Source organism: Cryptomeria japonica, chromosome 5 (assembly GCF_030272615.1).
Source record: "Cryptomeria japonica chromosome 5, Sugi_1.0, whole genome shotgun sequence".
Classification (NCBI taxonomy): Eukaryota; Viridiplantae; Streptophyta; class Pinopsida; order Cupressales; family Cupressaceae; genus Cryptomeria; species Cryptomeria japonica.
Genome location: NC_081409.1, coordinates 12,165,451 through 12,189,197, shown reverse-complemented (window position 1 = coordinate 12,189,197; position 23,747 = coordinate 12,165,451). Strand labels below are relative to the sequence as shown.

Here is a 23,747-nt window from a genome sequence, read left to right as displayed (position 1 = left end):
GAATCAAATCTTGTCACCATTGATATTAATAATGTTGAAACTAGAAAGGTTATGGTCACTAGTATCGAAATGCGGCCATGGTATTCAGAGATTGTGCATTTCTTATAAAATGCAACCTATTCAAAAGGAATGACCCATAATCAAAAAAGAACTCTAAAGTTGAAGTCCCAGAAATATGTTCTTGTTCAAGGAGACTTATATTGGTGAAATAAATATGGTGCATTATTGATGTGCCTAGATGATTCCCAAGCTCCAAAAATGCTGACAGGGATGCATAATGGAGTATGTGGAGGTCACTATTTAGCAAAGACAATAGCTGGTAAGATAATCAAGGTAGGATATTATTGGCCCACTTTGTTTAAGGATACCCATAAGTATGTTCAGAAATGTGATCCTTGTCAGAAATTTTCTTCTAAATTGAAGTATGAAGGAGCTTTGCCACTAAACCCTATTACAGTTGAATCCCCTTTTGTTCAATGGGGCATTGATTTTATTGGAGAGATAGCTGAGGTCACAAGTGGATCATGGTGGCCACAGACTATTTCACAAAATGGATTGAGGCCATACCTACTAAACACGCAACTAGTAAAGTTGTCATTGAATTTTTAATGGATAATGTATTAACATGGTTTTGTGTGCCTGTGAAATTGATAATGGATAATGCTATGTGCTTCAGGTCAAAGGAATTCACAAAATTCTATGCAAGTTATGGAATGAATATGTCATATTCCTCACCATATCACCCACAGGGAAATGGCCAAGGAAAATCAAGTAATAAAAGTCTCTTGAACATCATTAAGAATATTCTTGAACAAAACAAGAGATCTTGGGATCAAAAGCTCAAGTTAGCTTTATGGGCAGATAGAATTACTGTGAAGAAGGCCATTGGTACATCTCCACTTGAACTGGTGTATGGAATACAGACCAAAGTACTTGTAAACAATCTTCTCCCTATATACAAGTTCTTGCAAGCTGAAGAGTTGGAATTGTCAGAACCCATGGAGGATAGAATGATCCAATTGGTAGAATTGGAAGAAATGAGAACTATGGCTCATAAAAGAAATCTGAAAATCCAATTGCAGTAAAAACATCTCTTTGATAAAAGAGCTACAACCAAAAAGTTCCAAATTGGTGATATGGTTCTTCAGTGGAATGCTAGAGAACAGGAAAAGGGAAAGCACAAGAAATTTGGATCACTATGGATAGGCCCTTTGATTGTCTTTGATGTCAATGGAAAAGATTCATATTTTCTGCAAAGAATGAATGGTGAAGTACAAGAATTTCTAGTGCATGGACAATTCCTGAAGTATTACTTCTCGTGACTCATTTTTGTCCATGCACAATAGTTGCAGGAGTTGTATATATTAGGTTTTATTTGATTAGGGTTTTATTTTGGTCTGTGTTCTAGAGTTTTTCTAAGTTCTTGTATTGGTCTCACATCAAACCATCCCCAGTCAAAGCTATTGTTATCAGTGTTTTGGATGTTGCTGGAAGTTTTTCCTGATATCCTTAAATTTTCCAAATTTTGGATTGTTCCCTGTCTACGAGTTCATGGTTCCTAAGGGTTTAGGGTTTAATAACTTCAAAGTCATGTGGTAAAAAAAAAGCCTTTGTGTGACATTTTTTTCAAATCACTTCTATTTTCCCATTACTTTTTTCACTTAATTAGAAGGGTCACCATGTCATCGAAAGGAGCCATTTTGAGTTTTAGGCTTGGGCAAGTTCTAATTAAAATTGAGGTGTTTTATGTTTTCCTAAAGTCCTAAGCATTTTCCTCTATGAATGTGTCGATTTCTTCAAGGCCAGATAAGTTCCATTTAATCTAACGGTTGTTGTGACACCACAATGGGAAGTCGAGCATTGAATATTCATCACGACAACAACAAGAAACTAGCTGCAGGGTCAGTCAGACAGTTAATAGAGATAGTTAGTGGTGATGGTTTAGTGGTGACAACTAAGTAATAAAGGACCTTAAGGATCGAACGGTTAGGTCATGATCTAACAATTGTCACCAGACAGCTACAAAGAGATGCTCATCCTTTACTCTTCGTGGACTAGTGATTTAATGGTGGGCCCAACCAATGTGGGCAGCCCAGGTGTGTTAAAGGATTGACAAGTCCAGGGGAAATCAACGGCTATCGCTAGATGCGGTGGGAAGATGCTCGATCTTTACTCATCGTGGATCAATGATAAAGAGAAGGTGTGTGATGAGATGATGGGCCCATAGTGAAAGCTTAAGTGATTAAAAGGTGCACTAAATCCGCATGATCTAATGGTTGTCGCTAGACCATGATAGAAAGTTGCTCAAGCTTTAATCTTTATGGATCAATTATTGAAGGGAAAAACACTCAGAAGAATCCCTTTTGGTCCATTGGAGCCAAAATTTAAAATTCAAAGGAATTAATTGTAGAAGTGCGCAACTCTATTGATGGTAATTAATGCTCTTTTGCCATTGGGGTGCCTTCATAAAACATTGTTTTGTGACTTTAATCGCAAAAGTCATTCAAGAAGATTAGCAGAGACAAGGTGCACAGTTTCTGTGAATTCTCAGCAAACAAGTAAGTTTCTCTATGGCTATGGTTTGCATTCCTGTTTGTGTGACATTGTTTGGTGCTGAAAATTTAGAAGGGGTTATTTGAATAACAATTGAATTAAGGATAGCCTTACATCAATAAGATGGCACCATGAAGAAAATTTAAGGGAAAGATAGATTACCAAGAGAGGGCTATTTGTGATGACTTTTTAGAACAACTAGTTCAATCCATGAATAGTGCAGCCAAGATAAAGGAACTTATGCCCAAGTCTCCCCGCTTGCTAATTGATGATGGTTTCTATGATAAGGGATGTTGGCTAAGAGATCCCTAGATAGGCATGGCAGGTCTAGGTCTATTCAGGGTAGGGTTTGGTCAACAAAATGCGCCTGCTCGTACAAATAACATATGGGAATTAGATGTTGGGAAACTGGTGGTCCCTGGGGTTTTCATGGACATTGAGTTGTTGACCCAAATTGCAATTATGACCCTATCACTAGGACTATGAGGAATGTAAGTAGGGGCCCCCTAATTGAAATTATTGATGATGAACTCAAAAGGGTATTCCAGCTGAATGAAGCCTCAAGTTATTTAGAACCCATTGATTTTGAAATGCTCAAGAAGGTTTATGATGCCCAGAAGGATCATCTTAGGAATGGGCCATTGAGGGAATTTTTCACAGAGATGGGAGGATTAACATTGGTAGGCCCTAGCACAATGGAGCCTTTCCCTATGAATTTCTTCACTTTAAGGGCTAAGGGTATATATTGGTCTCTATGTCAAATTTTTGGAGAAGATGCAGAGAACGTCATGCCCACTCATTATATGCTTATGATGGCCCAAATTTTGAACCCATCTTTAGCAGTAGCATATGATTTTGCACCTTCTCTTGCAGATGTCATTCATGAGGGCTTAATTGGGATAAATAATGCTAAGGTGGATAGACCTTTTGGGTGGCATTCCATGTTAATGCATATGTTTTTGCTTAAAGGTGTGGAATATTTTGCAAAAGACATGGACCTACTAAGAGAAAAGGATGGTGAAGACATGCCAGTTCAGTTATAGAGTGCAGATCTATCTTGGGACAAAGAAGATGCTAGCTATCTAAAGTTTGATAGATGCTTTGCATCTAAGCTTATAATTCTTCTATGTCAAGAGAACCCTAAGATCCCATAGGTTCTCCTTGAATTAATTAGACCTAAGGAGTTTAGAGAGAGCATCAAGATTGTGCAAAATTGGGGTGACATTGTTGGTATTTTGGTATGGTTTTGTCATTGATGTCAACACCTACTAAATACACCTACTTTGGAGATCCAGCAACATTCACCGGTAAATAGTAAACTATGCAGCAGTTACCGGTATATGGTTAACCAGTAGGATATAATGTTCATTGGTACCTACAATGACATGGAAGACACTTGGTAATGTCGAAGACATCATGTCGACACTTTATTTTGAAGTAATAATCATTGGTATATTCTTGTTTGCATATTTTCTTTTACCAGCAAATAGGTCCAGGTTATCTAGGGTTACACCGGCAGGTTTATCTTTTCTAGATCAGCATGGCACGCTATGGAGATGATTTATTATTGTTGTAAATGCATTAAGCCGACATGTTCAATTGGTTATTGCATCGGATATTGTATTGTTTGTAAAATGTTTTATTGTAATATCTTGTAGAGCTGACCTACTAAAATTAGTCTTAGGGTATGGTATAAATGTAAGATCTTATTTGTAAGATCAAGTGTGGAATGCGAAAAAGATTTAAGAAAGGGTATATGCGAGATAAAGTAGAGGCATACACGAAGACATCATTTGAAGGTGAAGTTAGGTTTTTGTAGAAGCATATCAGCATTACACCGGTACTAAATCTAGCATATGAAGATGCTATTTTGTGCAGTACATTCTTATTGGATTTAATCATCCAACTGTAGTCAGTGTGACTCCCATTTGTGATTGAGCAGTGAGCTCTAGGTTGTTCGCCTTTCTGCATGTGTAGACCCCTTTTGTACACTTACTATCTGCAGTAGTATCATCTGATTGTGGGTAAGGTTTCCCACCATGGTTTTTCCCCTTACAGGGTTTCCACGTACAAATATTGGTGTCATGTGTTGTGGATGACTTTGTGCTTATGTTTCATGCATTAATTCTTACCAGTATAGTAATTTTCTGTTAACACTGTTTACCGACATACTTAACTGATTTATCAGTATTAAGCATTAAGTTGGTTAATAAGTTTTTGGTTTGAATTTATTAGACAACTAATTCACCCCCCGCTCTCAGTTGTCTCTGGGACCTACAGACATAATCTTATATCTTGTTTACACTATTTTCAAAGTATATGGTTTTAGGGGAACCCCATATTTTCTCCCCTATCAGGTCCCCTTGAAGATTGATATTGTTGAGATTATGAGGCAAATTGGAGGTCTACAAGTAGAAGAGCTGACAAATAAAGGAAGAGGGACAATCTTTCCAATAGTCACCATAGCACATCAATTTGTAATCACCAAAGTTGGTTGGATACATTTTTAGAAGTTCCTCCGGCCATACAGATTGTCAATGACAGTTGCTAGGTTTGTTGATTCTGAAGACTTCTTCAATGGCATGTTTAGGAAGAAAGTCAAGTGTGGGGGAAAAGTTCACCAATTTCACTTCCCTAAAGATCTAATAAGAAATTAATTTAATTTGGTTGAGAAAGAAGTAAGAAAGGAAAAGTGGTTGGTATACAAAAAGACCCTTGATTTTGTCCAATATTTTGACAATAATTATGATCCATTGAAAAGAATTTACCCATTTGAGGAGAAGATTAAATTTTTGATAGATTACTTTGAAGATGCAATGCAAACTTTGAATGAAAAAAAGGATGTTGTAATAAAGGCAGATCCTGAGAAAGCCAAGCTTGTCTTGACTAAGCCCGTTTTTGCCAAGGTCATTTCCCGTGGAGAGTATGTAATGTATAATAAATCGGGCTATAATGTGGTGATGCCTAAGAGGGATGAACCTTCTACATCAAGGTGATGCCTATTGTTGTCTTGTATTTCTATTCTCGTTGTTCTCTCCTTGTGTGAATAGAAGCTTGAGATCTTAGAGAGAAAACAACACAATCAAATATTGAGACCAACACGGTAGACAACCAAATAAGCTAGTATTGACATCAATGAGAAACATAAATACAACACATAATCAATTCCTCTAAATTGCCAACATTCTCCCCCTTTGGCATTGATGGCAACACTAGATGTGAAAAACATCCAAGTGCCAAACTAGTCTCCCCCAATGGAAGACATCCAATCAAATGATATATCAGTGAAGTTATGAACCACGACCAAACTCCCATGTGATTGATATCTGTATTAAGCTCTATTTTTCACATGAATGTCTCTCCCCCTTTGACATCAATACCATAAATCAGACATAAACATCAAAGAGAAATCATAAAACCTCTGAACCATACAACTGACTACTCCCCCTGAGTAGTAGCATCATCTCATCAATTCAGAATGAATGATAGTTATGATAATACATATTGGACTAATCCAATCAACATCACTCAAGTCTTTACTAGAGGGGTAGAGACACCCAATCTATCGTTAAAGTACTCAAACGATTCCTTGGGAAAAGGTTTAGTGAAGATATCTGTAATCTGCTCTTTAGTGTTCACATTAACCAATCTGACTTCATTTGCTTCCACCTTTTCCTTCAAAAAGTTATACTTGATTGATATATGCTTTTTCTTAGAATGAAATACTAGATTCTTTGATATGTCAATAGTAGCAGAGTTATCACAATGAATAACTACCAGTTCATTACAATCTATCCTTATATCCTTCAACATTTGCTTCATCCATAGAAATTGTATATAGTTAGTAGTAGCAACAACATACTCAGCTTCAATAGTAGATAAAGAAGTACATGACCATTTCTTGTTGATCCATGAAACAAGTTTCTTTCCAAGAAAGAAAGCTCCACTAGATGTGCTTTTTTGGTCGTCAATATCTCTAACCCAATCTACATCTATATATGCACATAGTGTAAAGTCATCATTTCTAGGATTTCATAAACCATATTCAGCTGTTCCCTGTAAATATTGGAAAATCCTTTTCACTATAGTCTCATGATTCTCTCTAGGATCACTATGATATCTTGATACAATACAAACAACATTCATTATATCTAACCTAGTTTGAGTCAAATATAACAGACCTCCAATCATAGATTTATACCTTGTAGGATTTACTGGAGTTGATTCATCATTTTTTGTCAATTTCTAACTAGTAACCATAGGGGTACCAACCGGTTTGGAATTTTCCATACCAAATTTCTTCAACAACTCTCTAGTATACTTAGATTGATAGATGAAAATACCTTTATCAGTCTAAGTAATCTGTAAACCTAAGAAAAATATCATTTCTCCAATCATTGACATCTCAAATTCATTCTTCATATTATTGAAGAATTCCATACATAACTTATCCTCACCTCCAAAAATGGTATCATCAACAAAGACCTCAATAATCAATATGTCATCATCAGTGATCTTATAATATAAGTTATTGTTAAAATTAATTTTAGTGAAACCAAGCTTCAAAAGATATTTGTCCAATCTAGCATACTAAGCTCTGGGGGCTTGCTTTAATCCATATACAGCTTTCCTTAACCTTCAAACCATGTTTTTGTGATCTGAAAGAGAAAATCCATCAGGTTGCTCAATATAAACTTCCTCTTCAAGATCTCCATCTAGATATGCACACTTGACATTCATCTAATAAACCTTGTAGTTCTTATGGGAATAATAAACAAGAAATAATGTCACAACTTCAATCCTAGCTACCGAAGTAAAAGTTTCATCATTATCAATTCCTTCCTTTCGAGAGTATCCTTTAAAGACCAATCTAGCCTTGTTCCTCATAACTTGTCCATCTTAATTCAATTTATTCCTAGAGACCCATTTAGTTCCAATAACATTTTTTATTTTTACGTCGAGGAACTTATAAAGTCCATATGTTGTTCTTTTCTATCTGACCCAATTCCTCTTCCAAAGCTTTCATCCAACATTCATCTTCACATGCTTCATCTATTGATGCCGGTTCAATTTCAAAAATTAAACATACCTCTTCAGCTACCAACTTTCTTCTTGTCATTACTCCTTTGCTCTTTTCTCCAATGATCTGATCTTTAGAATGATTCAACCTTACATATGGAGGAGTCTTCTGACTTTCTATTTTCCTAATCTGAACTTCGGTTAGTGTTGAATTCTCTGATATTGCCAAAGTAACTAGTTCAACATTCTATTCTGGTATAGGTGCTACCAGTTTAGTTATAACCATTTCCACTTTTGGTTCTTTCTCATAAGTTCTTATTTGACCTCTGTTTTTCTCATCCACCTTTACATTAGCGCTTTCCACAATTTTCTGCAATCTTTTGTTATACCGTCTATATGTTTTGATTTGATTAGAATAACCAAGAAATATTCCTTCATCACATCTAAGATCAAACTTTCCAATGGAATCATCTCTTTTGATATAGAATTTACTACCAAAGATTTTGAAATACTTAATTGTAGGTGTATGACCAAACCATAACTCATAAGGTGTCTTACTAATGTCATATTTGATATGAACTTTGTTGAATGTGTATACCACCATGCTCATAGCTTATCTCCAATAGATATGTGGCAAATTAGCTTCCATCATCATAGACCTAGCCGCATCCAGGATAGTTATGCTCTTTCTATCCACAACACCATTCTGTTGAGGTGTTTGGGGTACATACAAGTGTCTCCTTATCCCATGTTTCTCACAATAACTATTAAATTCACCATATGTGAGTTCACCACCCTAATTAGATCTTAAGAATTTGATTTTCAATCCCATCTCTATCTCAACCATAGCTTTAAAGATCTTGAAATTTTCAAAGGCTTCATATTTCTCCCTTAGAAAAGTAACCCACATCATTCTAGAATAGTCATCAATGATTAGCATGAAATATCTATCACCTTGAAAACTTCTTAATCTAGCAGGACCACACAAATCAGTATGAATAAGATAAAGAACATCATTAGATTTATCTTGAATAATCTTATCAGAAGTTCTAACTTTCTTTCCCACTTGACATTCCTTACATACTGGATTAAGAGGCTTCACAATCTTAGGTATATCTCTATCTACCTTAGTTGAACTGATTTTTACAATGAAATCAAAATTCACATGACACAACCTCTTTTGCCATAGCCAACTCTCATCAATATGTGCAATAAAATATGTCTTCTCACCAGAGTTCAAATGAAATATGTTACCTTTAGTCTCAGTACTGGTTGCAATCTCTAATCCAGATTTGTTAATGATTTTGCATTTTCCATCTTTGAACTGTAATTGAAATCCCTTATCCACCAACTTTCCAACACTCGAAATATTATGCCTTAAACCTTCAGCATAGTAAACATTGTCAGTTTTATGCTTACCATCCAATGATATAGTTCCTCTTCCTTTGATCATGCATGCTTTGTCATCTCCAAATCTAACAAGACAACAATCGAATTCTTGTAAAGATAAAAAAAACTTCCTTTTATCTCCAATCATATGATGTGAACATCCACTATCTATTACCCATTCATCCTTGTCTTCAACTTTAGTAGCAAGTGCCTTCTCTTCATTATGAATGACAGGTTCTAGAGTATCTTCCTTGATAGCCAAGAATACCCATCCCTTCCCATTGTCAAATCCACTAGTTGAATCTTTTGCCAGTTCATCATCAGAATCATCAGTTACACCTTCCTCATCAACATAGTAGCATGATTTATCTCTGTTCCTCCTATACTTATGCTTTTTTGGATATTCATGGTTAGGCTTAAAAGATCTTCTATCTTTCTCCTCAAATCTTGAATTCCTCTCAAGACATCTAGATGCAAAATGACCTATCTTATTAGATGCAAAACATTTGAAAGGTGATTTTCCTTCATACTTACTTCCTGTTGGACCTTTAGGTACACTTCTAGCAAATAGGGCTTCAAGTTCTTCAAGCTCTTCATCTTGTTTCCTCATATCATCTAGTTCCTTCGCATATAATGCTTTTCAATCACTCCTATCAGTTGATGATGTAGATGCCTTGAATGCAGCATTTATCTTTGCAACTCTGAAGAGGACCAAATTCTTCAAGCTCAAAAGAAGATAACTTTCCACCAAAGGATCCTTGTTAACAAAAGTATTAGACATAGTAATCAGCCAATTAATTACAGTAGCCTTCATCTTGTAAGTAGATGGTAAAGATTTGAATACTTTAGAAACAATCTCATCTTTGCTCAAAGATCTACCACAACACTAAATTCCAAAGACAATTTAATTCTCTTTCCATAAAAGCAGTAATTCTTTCATCTTCCTCCATTCTCAGGTTCTCATACCTCACCCAGTAACCATCAAGTTTAGAAATTTTAACAATAGGGTCACCTTCATTCAGAGTCTCCAACTTATCCCATAGAGATTTTGCAAATGATTTGTTTGTTAATCCCATTACTTTTAGATCTGAAAGGGTGCTCAAAAGGGCTTCTCTATCTCTACAATCATTTTCAATATTTTTATCCAAGTTTGCCAGAGGAGGGTTTCCAGATGTTGAATCATAAGGAGTATAGCCTTTCCTAGTGATCTCCCAAATCTCCTTGCTAAGACATCTCAGATGAGTCTCCATCTAAAGCTTCCATACTCTATAATTTGTTCATTCAATCATAGGGTTGTCCTTCTGGTAAGCAATTGAAGTTGAATGATTACTTGCCATAGGATCTTCCTAAAGCGGTTAAGCTTCTGCAAAGAAACCAAACTATGATACCAATTGTTAGGATAACCGGTGAACAACTAAGAGGGGGGGGGGTGAATCAGTTGTTAATAAATTATGAAACTTTAAGCATAAAAAACCTTTTACTGGAATGCATAAACCAAATACCAAAATAGAAGATATATCAATTAAGTACAAACATAAACCATAAACCAAATACCATGTATCCACAACACATAAAACCAATATTTGTCTGTGGAAAACCCGGTAAAGGGAAAAACCATAGTGGGAAGCCTACCCACAGTCAGTTAATACTTCTACAATAAGTATGTGATTATAATATGGGGCTTGTACATGCAAGAAGGCCAACAACCTATAGCGCACTTCTCATCACAAAGGAGCCTCGCTGATTACAAAATAAATTCAGACTACAATCTGAAAATAAGAATGAACTGCAAGAATAGCATCTCCTATGCTTGAGTATAGTTCTGGTTAAGCTCAATGCTGGAGGTCTTAAACCTCTTACACAAACCCAATTCAATCACCTATGATCACCAAACCTTTTGCATATGATTACAACTTCATTCACACATAGATAATCTCATAACCATAATCCCAGACCAAGATCTACAAAGAGATCTTACATCATATTTATACGAACCTGGGACCTAAACAATTAGCTCGACCACCTAAAACATAGTACAATAAATCCATTACATTAACCTGCAAACCAATGATAATCCAAGTTGGCCTAAGATCGAAACACCATTAACCAAACAATAAATCCAATTGGTAACACATCAGGAGCATCTGCCAACACGTTACATAAACCGGTCCATAACCTAGTAGAATAAGACCGAACCTAAAATAGGTCACCATAAGCCAAATGAAATACCACCAATCAACCAAAACACGAACACGATAACCATCAACATTGTGAAAACCTTCTAGAAGCCGCACCAACACCACTTATCGAATTCATCAAAAGATCTTCAACAAAGCTTACTATAACTCTTATCGGTAACCAAAAGGCTTACTAGAACATATGATAGCTTCCAAATCACCATATCCCAAACCAAATGAATGTGACATGCATCTGAACCACATGAATGACCAAACCAAACCAATTCCACCAATCAAAATATACCGGAGACAAATCTCTTGATCATCATCAAATTCCAACCAATCTACTGGAATCTGGAAGACAACCAAATAAGCTAGTATTGACATCAATGTAACACAATCAATTCCTCCAAATTGCCAACAGGATGAATGATTTTTTTTTACTATTTTCTTGATTTTTTCATTTTTGGTATTTTGTTCAAGACTTTTTCTAAATGTTTTTGGTATTTTCTAATATTTGATGAGCCTGCTGCTCTACATATATTATGTATGAAACCTTTTGAGATGTATGTTGTTGATTGGATCTACCAGTGGTTCTCCTTCTGAAGTTGCTAACTGATATGCCCCAAACCTGAAGACTGTAGTGATGACATATGGACCCAACCAATTGGATTCAAATTTTCCTCGGTGTTCTCTATTTGGTTGATTGTGAGGATTATCTCTGAGAACAAGATCTCCCACCTCAAATGTACAAGGTTTGATCCTATGATTGTAGCTTCTTCTCATGTGTTGCTGGTATGATTTTAGATAATTGTAGGTAGCTTTTTGCTTCTCATCAAGCAGTTCCAAGTCCTAAAGACAAAAGACTCAACATTCTTCATCGTTGATCAAATTGCAAAGGGAAACCCATAGGGATGGTAATTCTACCTCAATAGGCAAGATAGCCTCTACTCCATAAACAAGTGAATATGGGGTTGCCCCTGTAGGGGTTTGAATGCTAGTTCGATATGCCCATAGTATTGGATTTAGATCAATATGACAATCACAACCGACATCATTGACTATTTTCTTGAGGGTCCTCAATATGTTTTTGTTTGAGGCTTCTTCTTGACCACTGCCTTGTGGGTAATATGGGGTGGAGAAACGGTGTTGGATCTAAATCCTCTCACAGAGTTCACGGCCATCCTAATTTTTGAAAGGAAGCCCAAATTCTAGTGATGATGGACATGTTAGACAGTTCGAATAACTAGAAGACAACTAAGAGGGGGGGTGAATCAGTTGTCATCAGATTACTAGAACCTTAAGCAATTAAAACTTTAATACCAGAACCCAAAAGATCAATACCAGAATGCATAAATGTATATACCAATTAAGCACAAGCAACATTTAGAGAATAAATACCATCCACATGACACTAAGATTTGTACGTAGAAAACTCGGTAAAGGGAAAAACCACGGTGGGAAGCCTACCCATAGTGAGATAATACTTTTGCAATAACTATGTGATTACAAATTGAGGGGCCTACACTTGCAAGAAAGCCAACAACCTAGAGCACACTGCTCATTACAAAATGGAGTCTCACTGACTACATAAAAATCCTGACAATCTGAAATAGAGAATGAACTGTAATGATAGCACCTCCTATGCTTGAGTACAATTTTGGTTAAACTCAATATTGGAGGACTAAATCCTCTTACATAAACCCAACTCAATCACCAATGATCGACCAAATCCTCTACATGAATGATTATTACATTATTTTCTCCTTACATATCCATACTTGATCTTACATCATATATATATACAAACCCTTGACCACAAACAATAAGGTCGGCCACCAGACAATAAAGAAATTACATAATTATAAAGCATGTCGTCTTGAGACCAAACAAATAATATCCAACCCATAAGACATCCCAGAAACACATCGACAAGTCTAATCAACACGCTACATTAAGTCAGTCCATAACCTAGATAATACCAAATGCAATTTAGGTCCACACACGCTAAAGCAATGATCCCAATCAGCCAAGTATCAAACACGATCACCATCAGCATCCTAAATCTCTACTAGAAGCTTTACCAACACCACTTATGCATAATGTCAAAAGATCTTCAACAAAGCTCTCTCGGTGAAACCCTCACTAGATCAACAAACCAAACTTACCAACATATAGGATAGCATCCGATCACCAAATCAAAATCAACTGACTGAATATAAATCTAAGTAGCATGAATAGAATATCTAAGCCAATTCCATAAGCCAAAACGTACATACTAGAGCATATCGGATCATCATGATCTAACAATCCAGAAACCAAACATCCTACTAGGACTAGATGGATATCAGTAAAGCAGCCAAAATAGTTAGTGTTGACATCAATGACAAAACATCAATGCAACACATAATCAATTCCTCCAAATGGCCAATAGGACATGGGTACACCATACCGACAGATAATGTAATTTAAGATAAATGAAGCAATCTGCTTGTCAGTTACTTGGGTGAGTGAAATAGCTTCGATCCACTTGGTGAAGTATTTTGTGGTGGTAATGATGAAGTTGTGACCATTGGATGAAGATGGATGGATTTTACCCACAAGGTTCAGTCCCCACTGAAAAAAGGGCCATGGTGTTGTGATGGGTTGCAATTCTTGTGCTGGTGCATGTATTAGATCTCCGTGAACTTGGCATTTTTTGCACTTTTTGACAAAGTAGTTAGAGTCTTTTTCCATAGAGGGCCAATAATATCCTTCCCGCGTGATCTTTTAAGCCAATGAAGGGCCACTTGAATGAGCCCCATAGATACCTTCATGTACTTCTTCTAAAGTTGTGGTCACCTCACCTTGCTCTAAATATTGGAGGAGAGTACCGTTGAGACCTCGTCGGTATAGGGTTTCAACAATGATGGTGTATCAAGCAGATTGGCATATGAAGGTTTTGCATTGGTTGTTTTATTGGTTAGGTGGAAGGATTTGATCACATAGGTAAGCGTAAAACTCACCATACCATGCAAAATCACAATCGATGAGATGACATACCATCTTAGATTTTGAGATATCATAAGCGGGGATCCAAAGTTGTTCAACTAAGAACTCATACTGTGTTGAATTCTATGGAAGATTAAGAAGAGAGGATATTGTAACCATTGCATCTGCAGCTCTATTTCAATCTCGAGGAATCTGCTCAAAAGTGGTAGTTGTGAATAGTTCTTTAAGGTTATCAACCATTTTCTTGTAAGGAATGAGTTTATCATCCTTAGTTTGGTACTCATCATTGACCTGTTAGATTACCAGTTGCAAGTTACCATAGACCTATAGCTTCTTTAAGTTCCACTGCATAGCCATGCATAGTCCCATGGTCAAGGCTTCATATTCTAATATGTTGTTTGTGCATGGGAATGTGAGATGATATGATTTTAGAATGTTGCCACCTTGAGATGTGATAAAAAGAATGGCTGCTCCTAAACTATGTCTAATGTATGATGCATCAAAATATAACTTCCAATATTGTCGTGTTGGAAAGAATGTGAAGATTTCCTCATCTGGAAAATTTGAGATGAGCGGATGGTCTCCTATGAGTGGTGCTTCATCCAACTAATCTGAAATGACTTGCCCTTTGATTTCTTTTCAGTCCACATATTCTATGTCAAACTCATTGAGGAGCATAACCCACTTTGCTAAATGATCTGTTAGTGTTGCATTAGTGAGTAGGTACTTGAGTGGATCTATCTTGGAAATGAGTTGTATCATGTTTTAGCATGTAGTGCCTTAGTTTAGTTGCTGCTAAAATCACTACTAGACATGCTCATTAAATAGGGGTATAATTGAGCTCATACCCTACCAGTGTTTTGGAAATGTAGTAGACTACGTATTCTTTGCCTTCTACATTATGTTGTGTGAGTAAGACTCCTAAGGCTCTAGCTGTAGCTAATATGTATAACAATAATAGCCCATTTGGAGATGGTGGTGTCAGTAATGGTAGCATCATAAGGTAGTCTTTTAGTTGTTGGAATCCTTGTTGGCAATTCTCTTCCCATTTAAAACAGACATTCTTATTAAGAAGATGTGTGAAGGGATGACATTTATCAGCCAATTTTGTGATGAAGCAATGAGTTTACTGTAGCCTACCTTGTAATGTCCTCAACTGGCTAATGTTCCTAGGAGGTGGTATTTTCATGATCTCTTTGACCTTTGCGAGATCAACCTCACTTCCTTTATTTGAGACAATGTATCCTAGGAGCTTCCTGCAGGTTACTCCAAAGACACACTTCTTTGGATTTAGGCATACATTACATTATATTGCTCTAGTCTGTTGAATTTTTTTCTAGTACAGTGAGGTGACCATCTCTTGTTACTGATTTATCTAGTAAATCATCCACATAGTCTTCCATTAGTGTATGCATCATGTCGTCAAAGATAGTAGTCATTGATAAGTCAATGCTTTGACATGTTTTTTATCATGACTCTTAGGTTTTTTGGTATCTTTTGGGTTGCATTGTGATAGTAAAGTATTGTGAATTGACTATATGTAATCCATGTTTTAAAACTGAACATAAGAAATCATGTTTGAACTTTGTCGGTTAATTCCTGCAGCCAAATGATTTGTCCCTGTGATATGCGGATTATTTAGGATAATGTCATATGTGAGTTAATGAATGTATTAATTGAGTAAGATACATATGCATGTCCTTGTATGTTGTTTTTTTTTTAGTGCAGATAATAATTGGTGCTGCATTGGATGATTTTCTTTCGCGCCTAAGGACTAGAGAATCACGTTCAGATAACTGGAGGTCAAACTGAAGGGGATTCAAGCAAGCCCAATGTATGGCATAATCGGAGAAGTTATACTTCACCATGGGAGTTTAACTCTGGTGCATATTGAATTTGCAAAATATCACTTTGGCATGCAAAGACTATGGTTCGGTTTCAGATCCACGGTTCCTGTAGCCAAGCTCTCAGTTTTCTCCTTCATCTGACAATTATCCGCCTCTTCTTCTGGGCGTAACTTGAGTTGTCCATTGTAGTTGATCTTTTCTTTATAATAAGCTCTTCCTTCTTTCTTAGAGTTAGACAAGATGGAAAGGAATTGAGCAGAGTTTTGACAAGCATTCTGAATTTTCTCTTTTAGAATATGTAATCATTTGCAGGAAGAAATGAATAAGAATATGTTGTTCTGATCTGTTAATAGTACTTTGCTGGGAGTTTGATATCACTCATTCAAGGGGGCCCACTTGGTGAGTGATCCTGTGTTTATGATCATTGAAGTTAGTTTTTATTTAGTTGTAGTAGAAGTTCATGACTGGATTGTTCCTGCAGCCACTGGAAATAGATCCGTTGACTGTTCCTGCAGCCAAGACAGAATGGTGTGATTTCTATTATTTTCATTAGATCATTTCAGCAGTGTTTTGCAAAGCTTTCATGTAGCCTTTTATGATTTCCATTCCTGCCTTTGCTTTCTACATAATGTTAGTTACTGCAGTAATGCAAAATAATCATTTAAAGAGCTTAGTGCATATATATTGCAGACCCATTTCAATTTTTACATTCTTGGATTGATAACTAAATGAACACCAGCCATGAAAATAGTAAACTCTCCCATATGGATGTCCAAACTTTGGATTGAGATTTCAATTAGAGGTATTATTATTATCATTATAGTTGGGGTAGACATTTTTGGCATTGTTGCCGGGGATGGTGTCAAGCTAAGAACCTTTTATGATTATTTTAGTTTCTAGTTAATTGTTTGAAATTTCATGAATCTACATGCATAATAGAATAAGAGATGCCAGAGGTAGATTTCTGCCACTCATACTACTCTTGCAGAAGATAATTTTCCAGATATAAACCCTTTTGCTGAACTGTATCAAATCCCATAGAATTTGAATCACCCTAAGTCTAAATTTCTAGAAGGTAGTCTTCAATTCCTCTTTGGTCCACAAGAAGAAGAATTTCCTATAGTAACAACCTCCACAAGTCCAATGCAAGGGAACCCACCTCCTGTTGGGAATAATCCACCACCACCACCTGGTCCAACATTTAAGTTTCCCATCTCTGACCAGCATGATAATGCTAACTTCAAGAACATTCCAGCATCTTCACTTCCTAAATTTTATGGGTTGGTGACATAGGATCCGGATACATTTTTGTTTGAGTTTGATATTCTTTGTAGGAGTTTTGACTATACTATAGATGCCCATAGACTCAAAAATTTTCCAGCCACTTTGAAGGAGTCATCCTTGTGATGGTTTATGAGCTTGGCTAGTAGCACAATCAACACATGAGATGAGATGAAATGACTATTTCTTGCAAAATACAAAGATTATTATAGAGGCACTGATCGTCATGGGGATGACATCTTTAGAATGACACAAACTAAAGATGAGAGCCTTGAGGATTATCTGGAAAGGTTTTTGTTTAGTGTCAAGAAGTCTAAGCATAGTACTCTAAATGAAGATTCCCTCAAATTGATATTCTTGAGGGGTATCAGTGATGAATGCACTGATTCCTTAGATCTCATGGGAGGAGGTGACATTACACAATCTACTTGGGCTGAAATAGGACAAATTTGCAAGAAGTATTCCAGATCTACTTCTAAGAAGAATAGGAGATTTAAGCTAGGGGCACCATCATCATCATCTAGAACTGGATTTTCTAAATTGGAACTTAGCCATCTATTAAAAGATTTCAAGGAGGACATTATAAACAATATGGCTACTCAGTTGGATACATTGGCAGCTAAGAAGAAGCATGAGGAAGCTGATGCATTTCTTGCAGAATTTTGTCCTCATTATAAGCAGCGGAAGAAAGATTGCAGATGTAAGATTGTTGCAAATGTTGAATTACTTGATTTCAAACCAATTCAAGGTGAGGATGAACAAGTCTTCTATGTTTCTCAAAGAAGACCAAATTTTCAAAGACAAGGTATGCCACCCGATCCACTTTCCTTTTCTGGTTATAGTGGTAATTCTTATGTACCAAATAACCAATGCCAACCACAGTATTCTCAAAATTTTGGTAACTATCCATATTGGTATGGATCACAAGGCCAAGGACAACAATTTGCTAATCAAATACCCCAATGGCAGTAGCCACAGGGAAACTGGTATCCACCTCAAGGTTCAGGGAACCAGTTTCAAGGGAATTGGGAACCTACCTCTCAATGGAGGGGAAACCCATCATGGTCATCCCAATCTTCTAGATATCAACCCCCTGCTTAGTAGCCAAAACCTCCTGCTTTAATGCCTCCTCCTGTAGCTACAACTGCACCTCCTAAGCCAATGCAGCTGCCTACTCAACCATTGCCTAATCCAAATATCAAATCTCAGCAACAACAACAAGCTTATTTAGCTGATGCTAATCAATACCTAGACTATTCTTTATCACTAGATGATATTCACCTTCGATCTGGGACAACTCTACCTAATCCCTCTCATCTAGTTATTACTGAGGTACAAGAAGAGTAGCCAATCTCTGATCCTAAAGATGTAATACCTCAGAATCAAATACTACCACCATTTCCCCATAGATTGAAAAACAAAGAAGTTTCCACTAGACAACAACAAAGCTTTGATATTCTTGATTAACTGAAGCACATTTGTGTTAAAATTCTATTATTGCAAGCAATAAAGGATGTTACTATATATGGTAAGGCATTGAGAGAAGTATGCCTAAAGAAGCGTAGAAGAAAGAAAAAGGATCCACAAATAGTTCATGTTATGGGTCAATTGGTTGATATTATGTTAGGCTTGTTATTCCAAAGTATTTTGATCCAGGTAGTCCTGTTGTGAATATAGTCATTAATGGCAGTCAAATAAAAAATATTTTAGTTGATCTAGGGGCAGCCATTAATGTAATGACAAGGGAAGTAATGAAACATCTAGAGATAAATAGTTTAAGGGCTACACCCATAGTTCTCCAACTTGCTGAAGGCTTTACAGTAAGACCTGATGGTATCATAGAAGATATAGTAGTTATTCTAGATTCCTGGGAATATCTTGCAGACTTTATGATTTTATCTCCAAAAGGAACATTGGGGGGATATCCAGTCATTTTGGGAAGACCATGGCTTGCCACAACTGATGCATATATTGGGTGTAGATCAGGGGACATGACTATTTTAGATGGCAGTTCCACAAAAACATTAGACTTGTATTCCCCAGCACAACCTCAGCTTGAGCAATAGCAAGTTGTTTGGCCTATTTTGGGAGAGGAATCTGAAGAAATTGACTCTATTAATCACCTTATGATGATTAATCGAGTGCCACTCATGCAGTTATATGATGAAGAATCAATTCTTTATAAGGTCCTGATAAATGAATTAATAGAAGACCAAGAATTGTAGGAATTGGTTCCGAATATTGTAGGTTTGGACTTTCCTGCAGCCACTGATATCTTGCATACCTTGTTGCCATAGGAATTGTCTTATTCTCATTTTTCTGATATAAATCAGATTGATCTTACTATCAAGATAGAGGTGGAATTGAATAAATATTTGAACATCAATAAGAATATAGCAGACACTCAAAAGGATAGCCTAGTAGACTTGTTGAAACTCCATAGAAATACTTTTGCATGGGATTACAAGGATATGAATGGAATTGATCCAATAGTTTGTACTCATCGCATTTACATAAAGGATGAGTGTTGCCCTCTCAGACAACCTCAAAGAAGAGTCAACCCTGCCTTGAAGGAGATAGTTAAAGAAGAATTGCAAAAATTGTTGAAAGTTGGGTTTATCTATCCTATCTTTGACAGTCAATGGGTATCACCTTTGGTGATAGTTCCTAAAAAGGGAGGCAAATGGAAAGTATGTGTTGATTATAGAGCCTTGAACTTAGCCACAAAGAAGGATCATTTTCCACTGCCATTTGTGGATCAGGTATTGGATTCTCTTGCTGGTAAGAGATATTTTTCATTCTTGGATGGATTTAGTGGCTATAATCAGATACAAATAGCTCCTGAGGATCTTGAGAAAACAATATTTACTTGCCCATGGGGCACTTATGCATATTATGTTCTTCCTTTTGGGTTGTGTAATGCTCCAGCCACTTTTCAAAGGGCAGTGATCAGTATTTTTTCTGATATTTCTCAAGATATTATGGAAATTTACATGGATGACTTTACAACTTATGGCTCTGAATTTGATCAAGCATTAGGTAATTTGAAGAAAGTTTTGCAGCGGTGTGAAGACTACAACTTATCCCTAAACAGTGAGAAGTATTTCATTATGATGGAAGAAGGAATAGTCCTTGGTCATCATATATCTGTACAAGGCATACAAGTGGATCCAACAAAGATTGAGGTTATTCAACATATTAATAACCCTGTGAAGCAGAAAGATGTGAGAAGTTTTCTTGGTCATGTTGGATACTACAAAAGGTTTATCAAAGATTTCAGCAAAATTGCAAGTCCCTTATATTCACTGCTTACTAAAGATGTAGAATTTAAATGGACCTCAACATGCAATGAAGCTTTTTTAAAGCTTAAGCATGCTTTGACTCAAGCACCAGTTCTAAAAGGACCTAATTGGTCTCTACCATTCCAAACCCATACTGATGCATCTGATTATGCCGTAAGAGCAGTGCTGGGACAAAAAGTTGACAAGTTGGAAAATGTAATATATTATATCAACAAGAATTTGCAAGGACCTGAATTGAATTATATAGTTACTGAAAAGGAAATGCTAGCTGTCATATATGGCCTTAACAAGTTTAGACACTATATTATAGGGTATCCCATATTTGTGCATACAGATCATACTGCAATTAGATATCTCATGAATAAGTCATCAATCACCGGTAGACTGGCTCGCTGGTTATTGTTGATGCAGGAATTTGATATCATAGTTGTTGATAAGCCAGGGAAGTCTAATGTTGTTGCAGATTATATTTCACGTCTTCAATTGCAGGAAGATTCTACAATGATAGATGACACTTTTCCAGATGAGCATTTATTTCTCATACAGGCTCATACTCCATGGTATGTTGATATTGCCAACTATTTAGCTACAGCTAAGATGCCAATTTCTTTTTCTCCTAAGGAAAGAAGGTTGCTAGTTGAAAAAAGTTTTAACTTTTCATGGATTGCTGATTGTCTATTTTATACTGGACCTGACCAAGTCATGCGATGATGTGTCAAAGAAGATGAAACATATGACATCCTGCATGCATTTCATGATGAGCCATGTGGAGGTCATTTTGCTGCCAAAAGGACAACATTGAAAATACTCAATACTTGATACTATTGGCCTACATTACACAAGGATGCAGCTTAGTACACAAGGAAATGTGACAGATATCAGTGAATGGGTAGACCTACAAAATCTGATGAGATGCCACTATATCCTCAAATATCTGTTATACCATTTGACAAGTGGGGATTAGATTTTGTTGGCCCCATTGATCCACCTTCTAATGGCAAATCTTATATCTTGGTATGTACAGACTATGTGACAAAATGGGTAGAAGCTAGAGCTATGCAACATGCAAGAGATAATAAGGTGGTTGAGTATCTCTATGAAGAAATATTTACAAGGTATGAAGTACCAAGGGAAATTGTCTCAAATCAGGGACCTCAATTTACATTAACATTGACAAAAGCTTTGGTCATTGAATACAATATAAGACACAATATATCTACTCCATATTATCTACAGTCTAATGGACAAGTAGAGGTTACCAATAGAGAGTTTGAGGCTATTCTTACAAAAATAGTGTCCATCCACAAGAAAGATTGGTCTGATCGACTTTCAGAGGCAATTTGGGCATATAGAACAACATGGAAAACACCAATTGGATTCACACCTTTTGAGATGGTTTATGGCAAAACAACAATGATGCCTATTGAATTTGAGCATAAAACCTTGAGAACAACTCTACAACTGAATATGACATTGTCTGAAGCATAGAAGGAATGCATTCAATAGTTAAATGCTCTTGATGTATGGAGGAAGATAGTTGTTCAACAGACAGAATTGATTCAAAACCAAAGAGCAAGATGGCATGATAAATATATCAGAGAAAAGAAATTCAAAGTTGGTGACTGGGCACTCCTGTATGATTCTAGATATAAGGATGCTATGGGAAAACTCCAAACAAGGTGGTTAGGTCCTTATGAGGTAGAAGGAGTTTTTCAGAATGGAGCAGTCCATCTGTCCACAATAGATCTTGTTCGATTTAAACTCTTAGTGAATGGACACCGACTACGACTTTATCACAAGCCAGCTACTAGAGAAGAGTTCCTGCAGCAGTTTGCTGCCCAAAGTGAAATAAAAGTTTCTGCAACAAATGGTAAGGTTCCTGATGCTCTGCAAAAAGGATCAGGTTAGTCAATGATAACACAACACAAATAAGAAGAAAAGCCAAGTTGTTAGTGTTAGAAATCATAAACCAAACACTTTCCTACACAAGCATATCAAAAGAGATACCAAAAGCATGATAGAATGTCTAACTAGGAAGGTAAATACGATGAGGCATCTCCAAATGCCTCCTAACATGCTCTTGGCTTCTTCTCCCTTGTTCCTCTCCTCTCCAAGTTCCAAAATAGTGTAGCTCTCAGCAGCTTTTTGCACTATGGATGCTTATGGAGGATTGAGATTGTAGTATTGAGCTTTGAATGTGAAATAAAAAGCTAATGCTATGCTATTGATGCTAAACTGATATATTTTAACCAAAATAACAAGATATTAGATGATTATGCTAAGAATGCTCTCTAAAATGTCTATAGCTTAGATGCATGCAAGTTTTCAAGATCTGGATTATGAAGGAATGGGCTCTATTTATAGGAAAAATGGAGCAATGGATGGTCAGGATTGAAAGATTCAATCAAGGGTTGAGTTTGAAAGTTGGGGATCCATGTGCACAATTGGCACCAATAAAATGGTGACAAGTGTCAACATAGGGTTGGGTTGAGAAAAGGGGTTGGAGGCATTAAAGGCCTGAGAAGACCTCATGGTTATCTAAAGGCTAAAGGTCAAGTCTAAATTAAGCTTACCCACTAGATTAAGAGTTAATCCAAGGATAAACCTTTGTGCAAATGTTTAAGAGATAATCATGGTCAAAGCATTAATGGCCTGATGAGACCTTTGGGTTGGATAGAGGTTGAGTCAAAACAAATGTTTTAACCATGTGGGAGGGTTTGAATTAACCATTAATGGTTATTGGAGACTTTGGGGATTAAGTGGTTGAAGGTTGAAAGCTTTTAAAGGTTATCAAAGACTTTGAGCCATTTAGTGGTTGAAGACTTGAAGCCTTTAATGGTTATGAAAGACTTTGAGGTTTTGATAAGTGACTTCATTTTGCTTAGGAATGTGACAATATTTAAGGGATGGATTAGGCTAATTAGAAAGGGGTTAGAAGAATCTAGAAGGGGATTAGATTTTGCAAGTGGATTTGGTGGGTGAGGGAAAATAGGATTTTATTAAAATAAAAATTCATTTATTTCAATAAATGTGTGCAAGTTGCATTTGTAGGAAAATGCAAGTGGGGTGGGGATAATGATTTAAATAAATATTTTATTTAATTTATTTAAAAGAGGAAAAGGGGATTCTAATTAAATAAATAGATTTTATTTATTTAATTGATTGTGCATTTGATTTAATGAATAATT

At 36.3% G+C, this 23,747-nt stretch overlaps 1 protein-coding gene across 1 annotated transcript; it reads left to right on the top strand.

The window, feature by feature from the left end:
• Nucleotides 1-524: 524 nt before the first annotated feature.
• Nucleotides 525-1,085, top strand: LOC131875685 (uncharacterized). The gene has a single exon (XM_059220292.1). It carries the CDS (start codon nt 525-527, stop codon nt 1,083-1,085), a length of 561 nt encoding a protein of 186 aa, XP_059076275.1.
• The last annotated feature ends 22,662 nt before the right edge of the window (nt 1,086-23,747 follow it).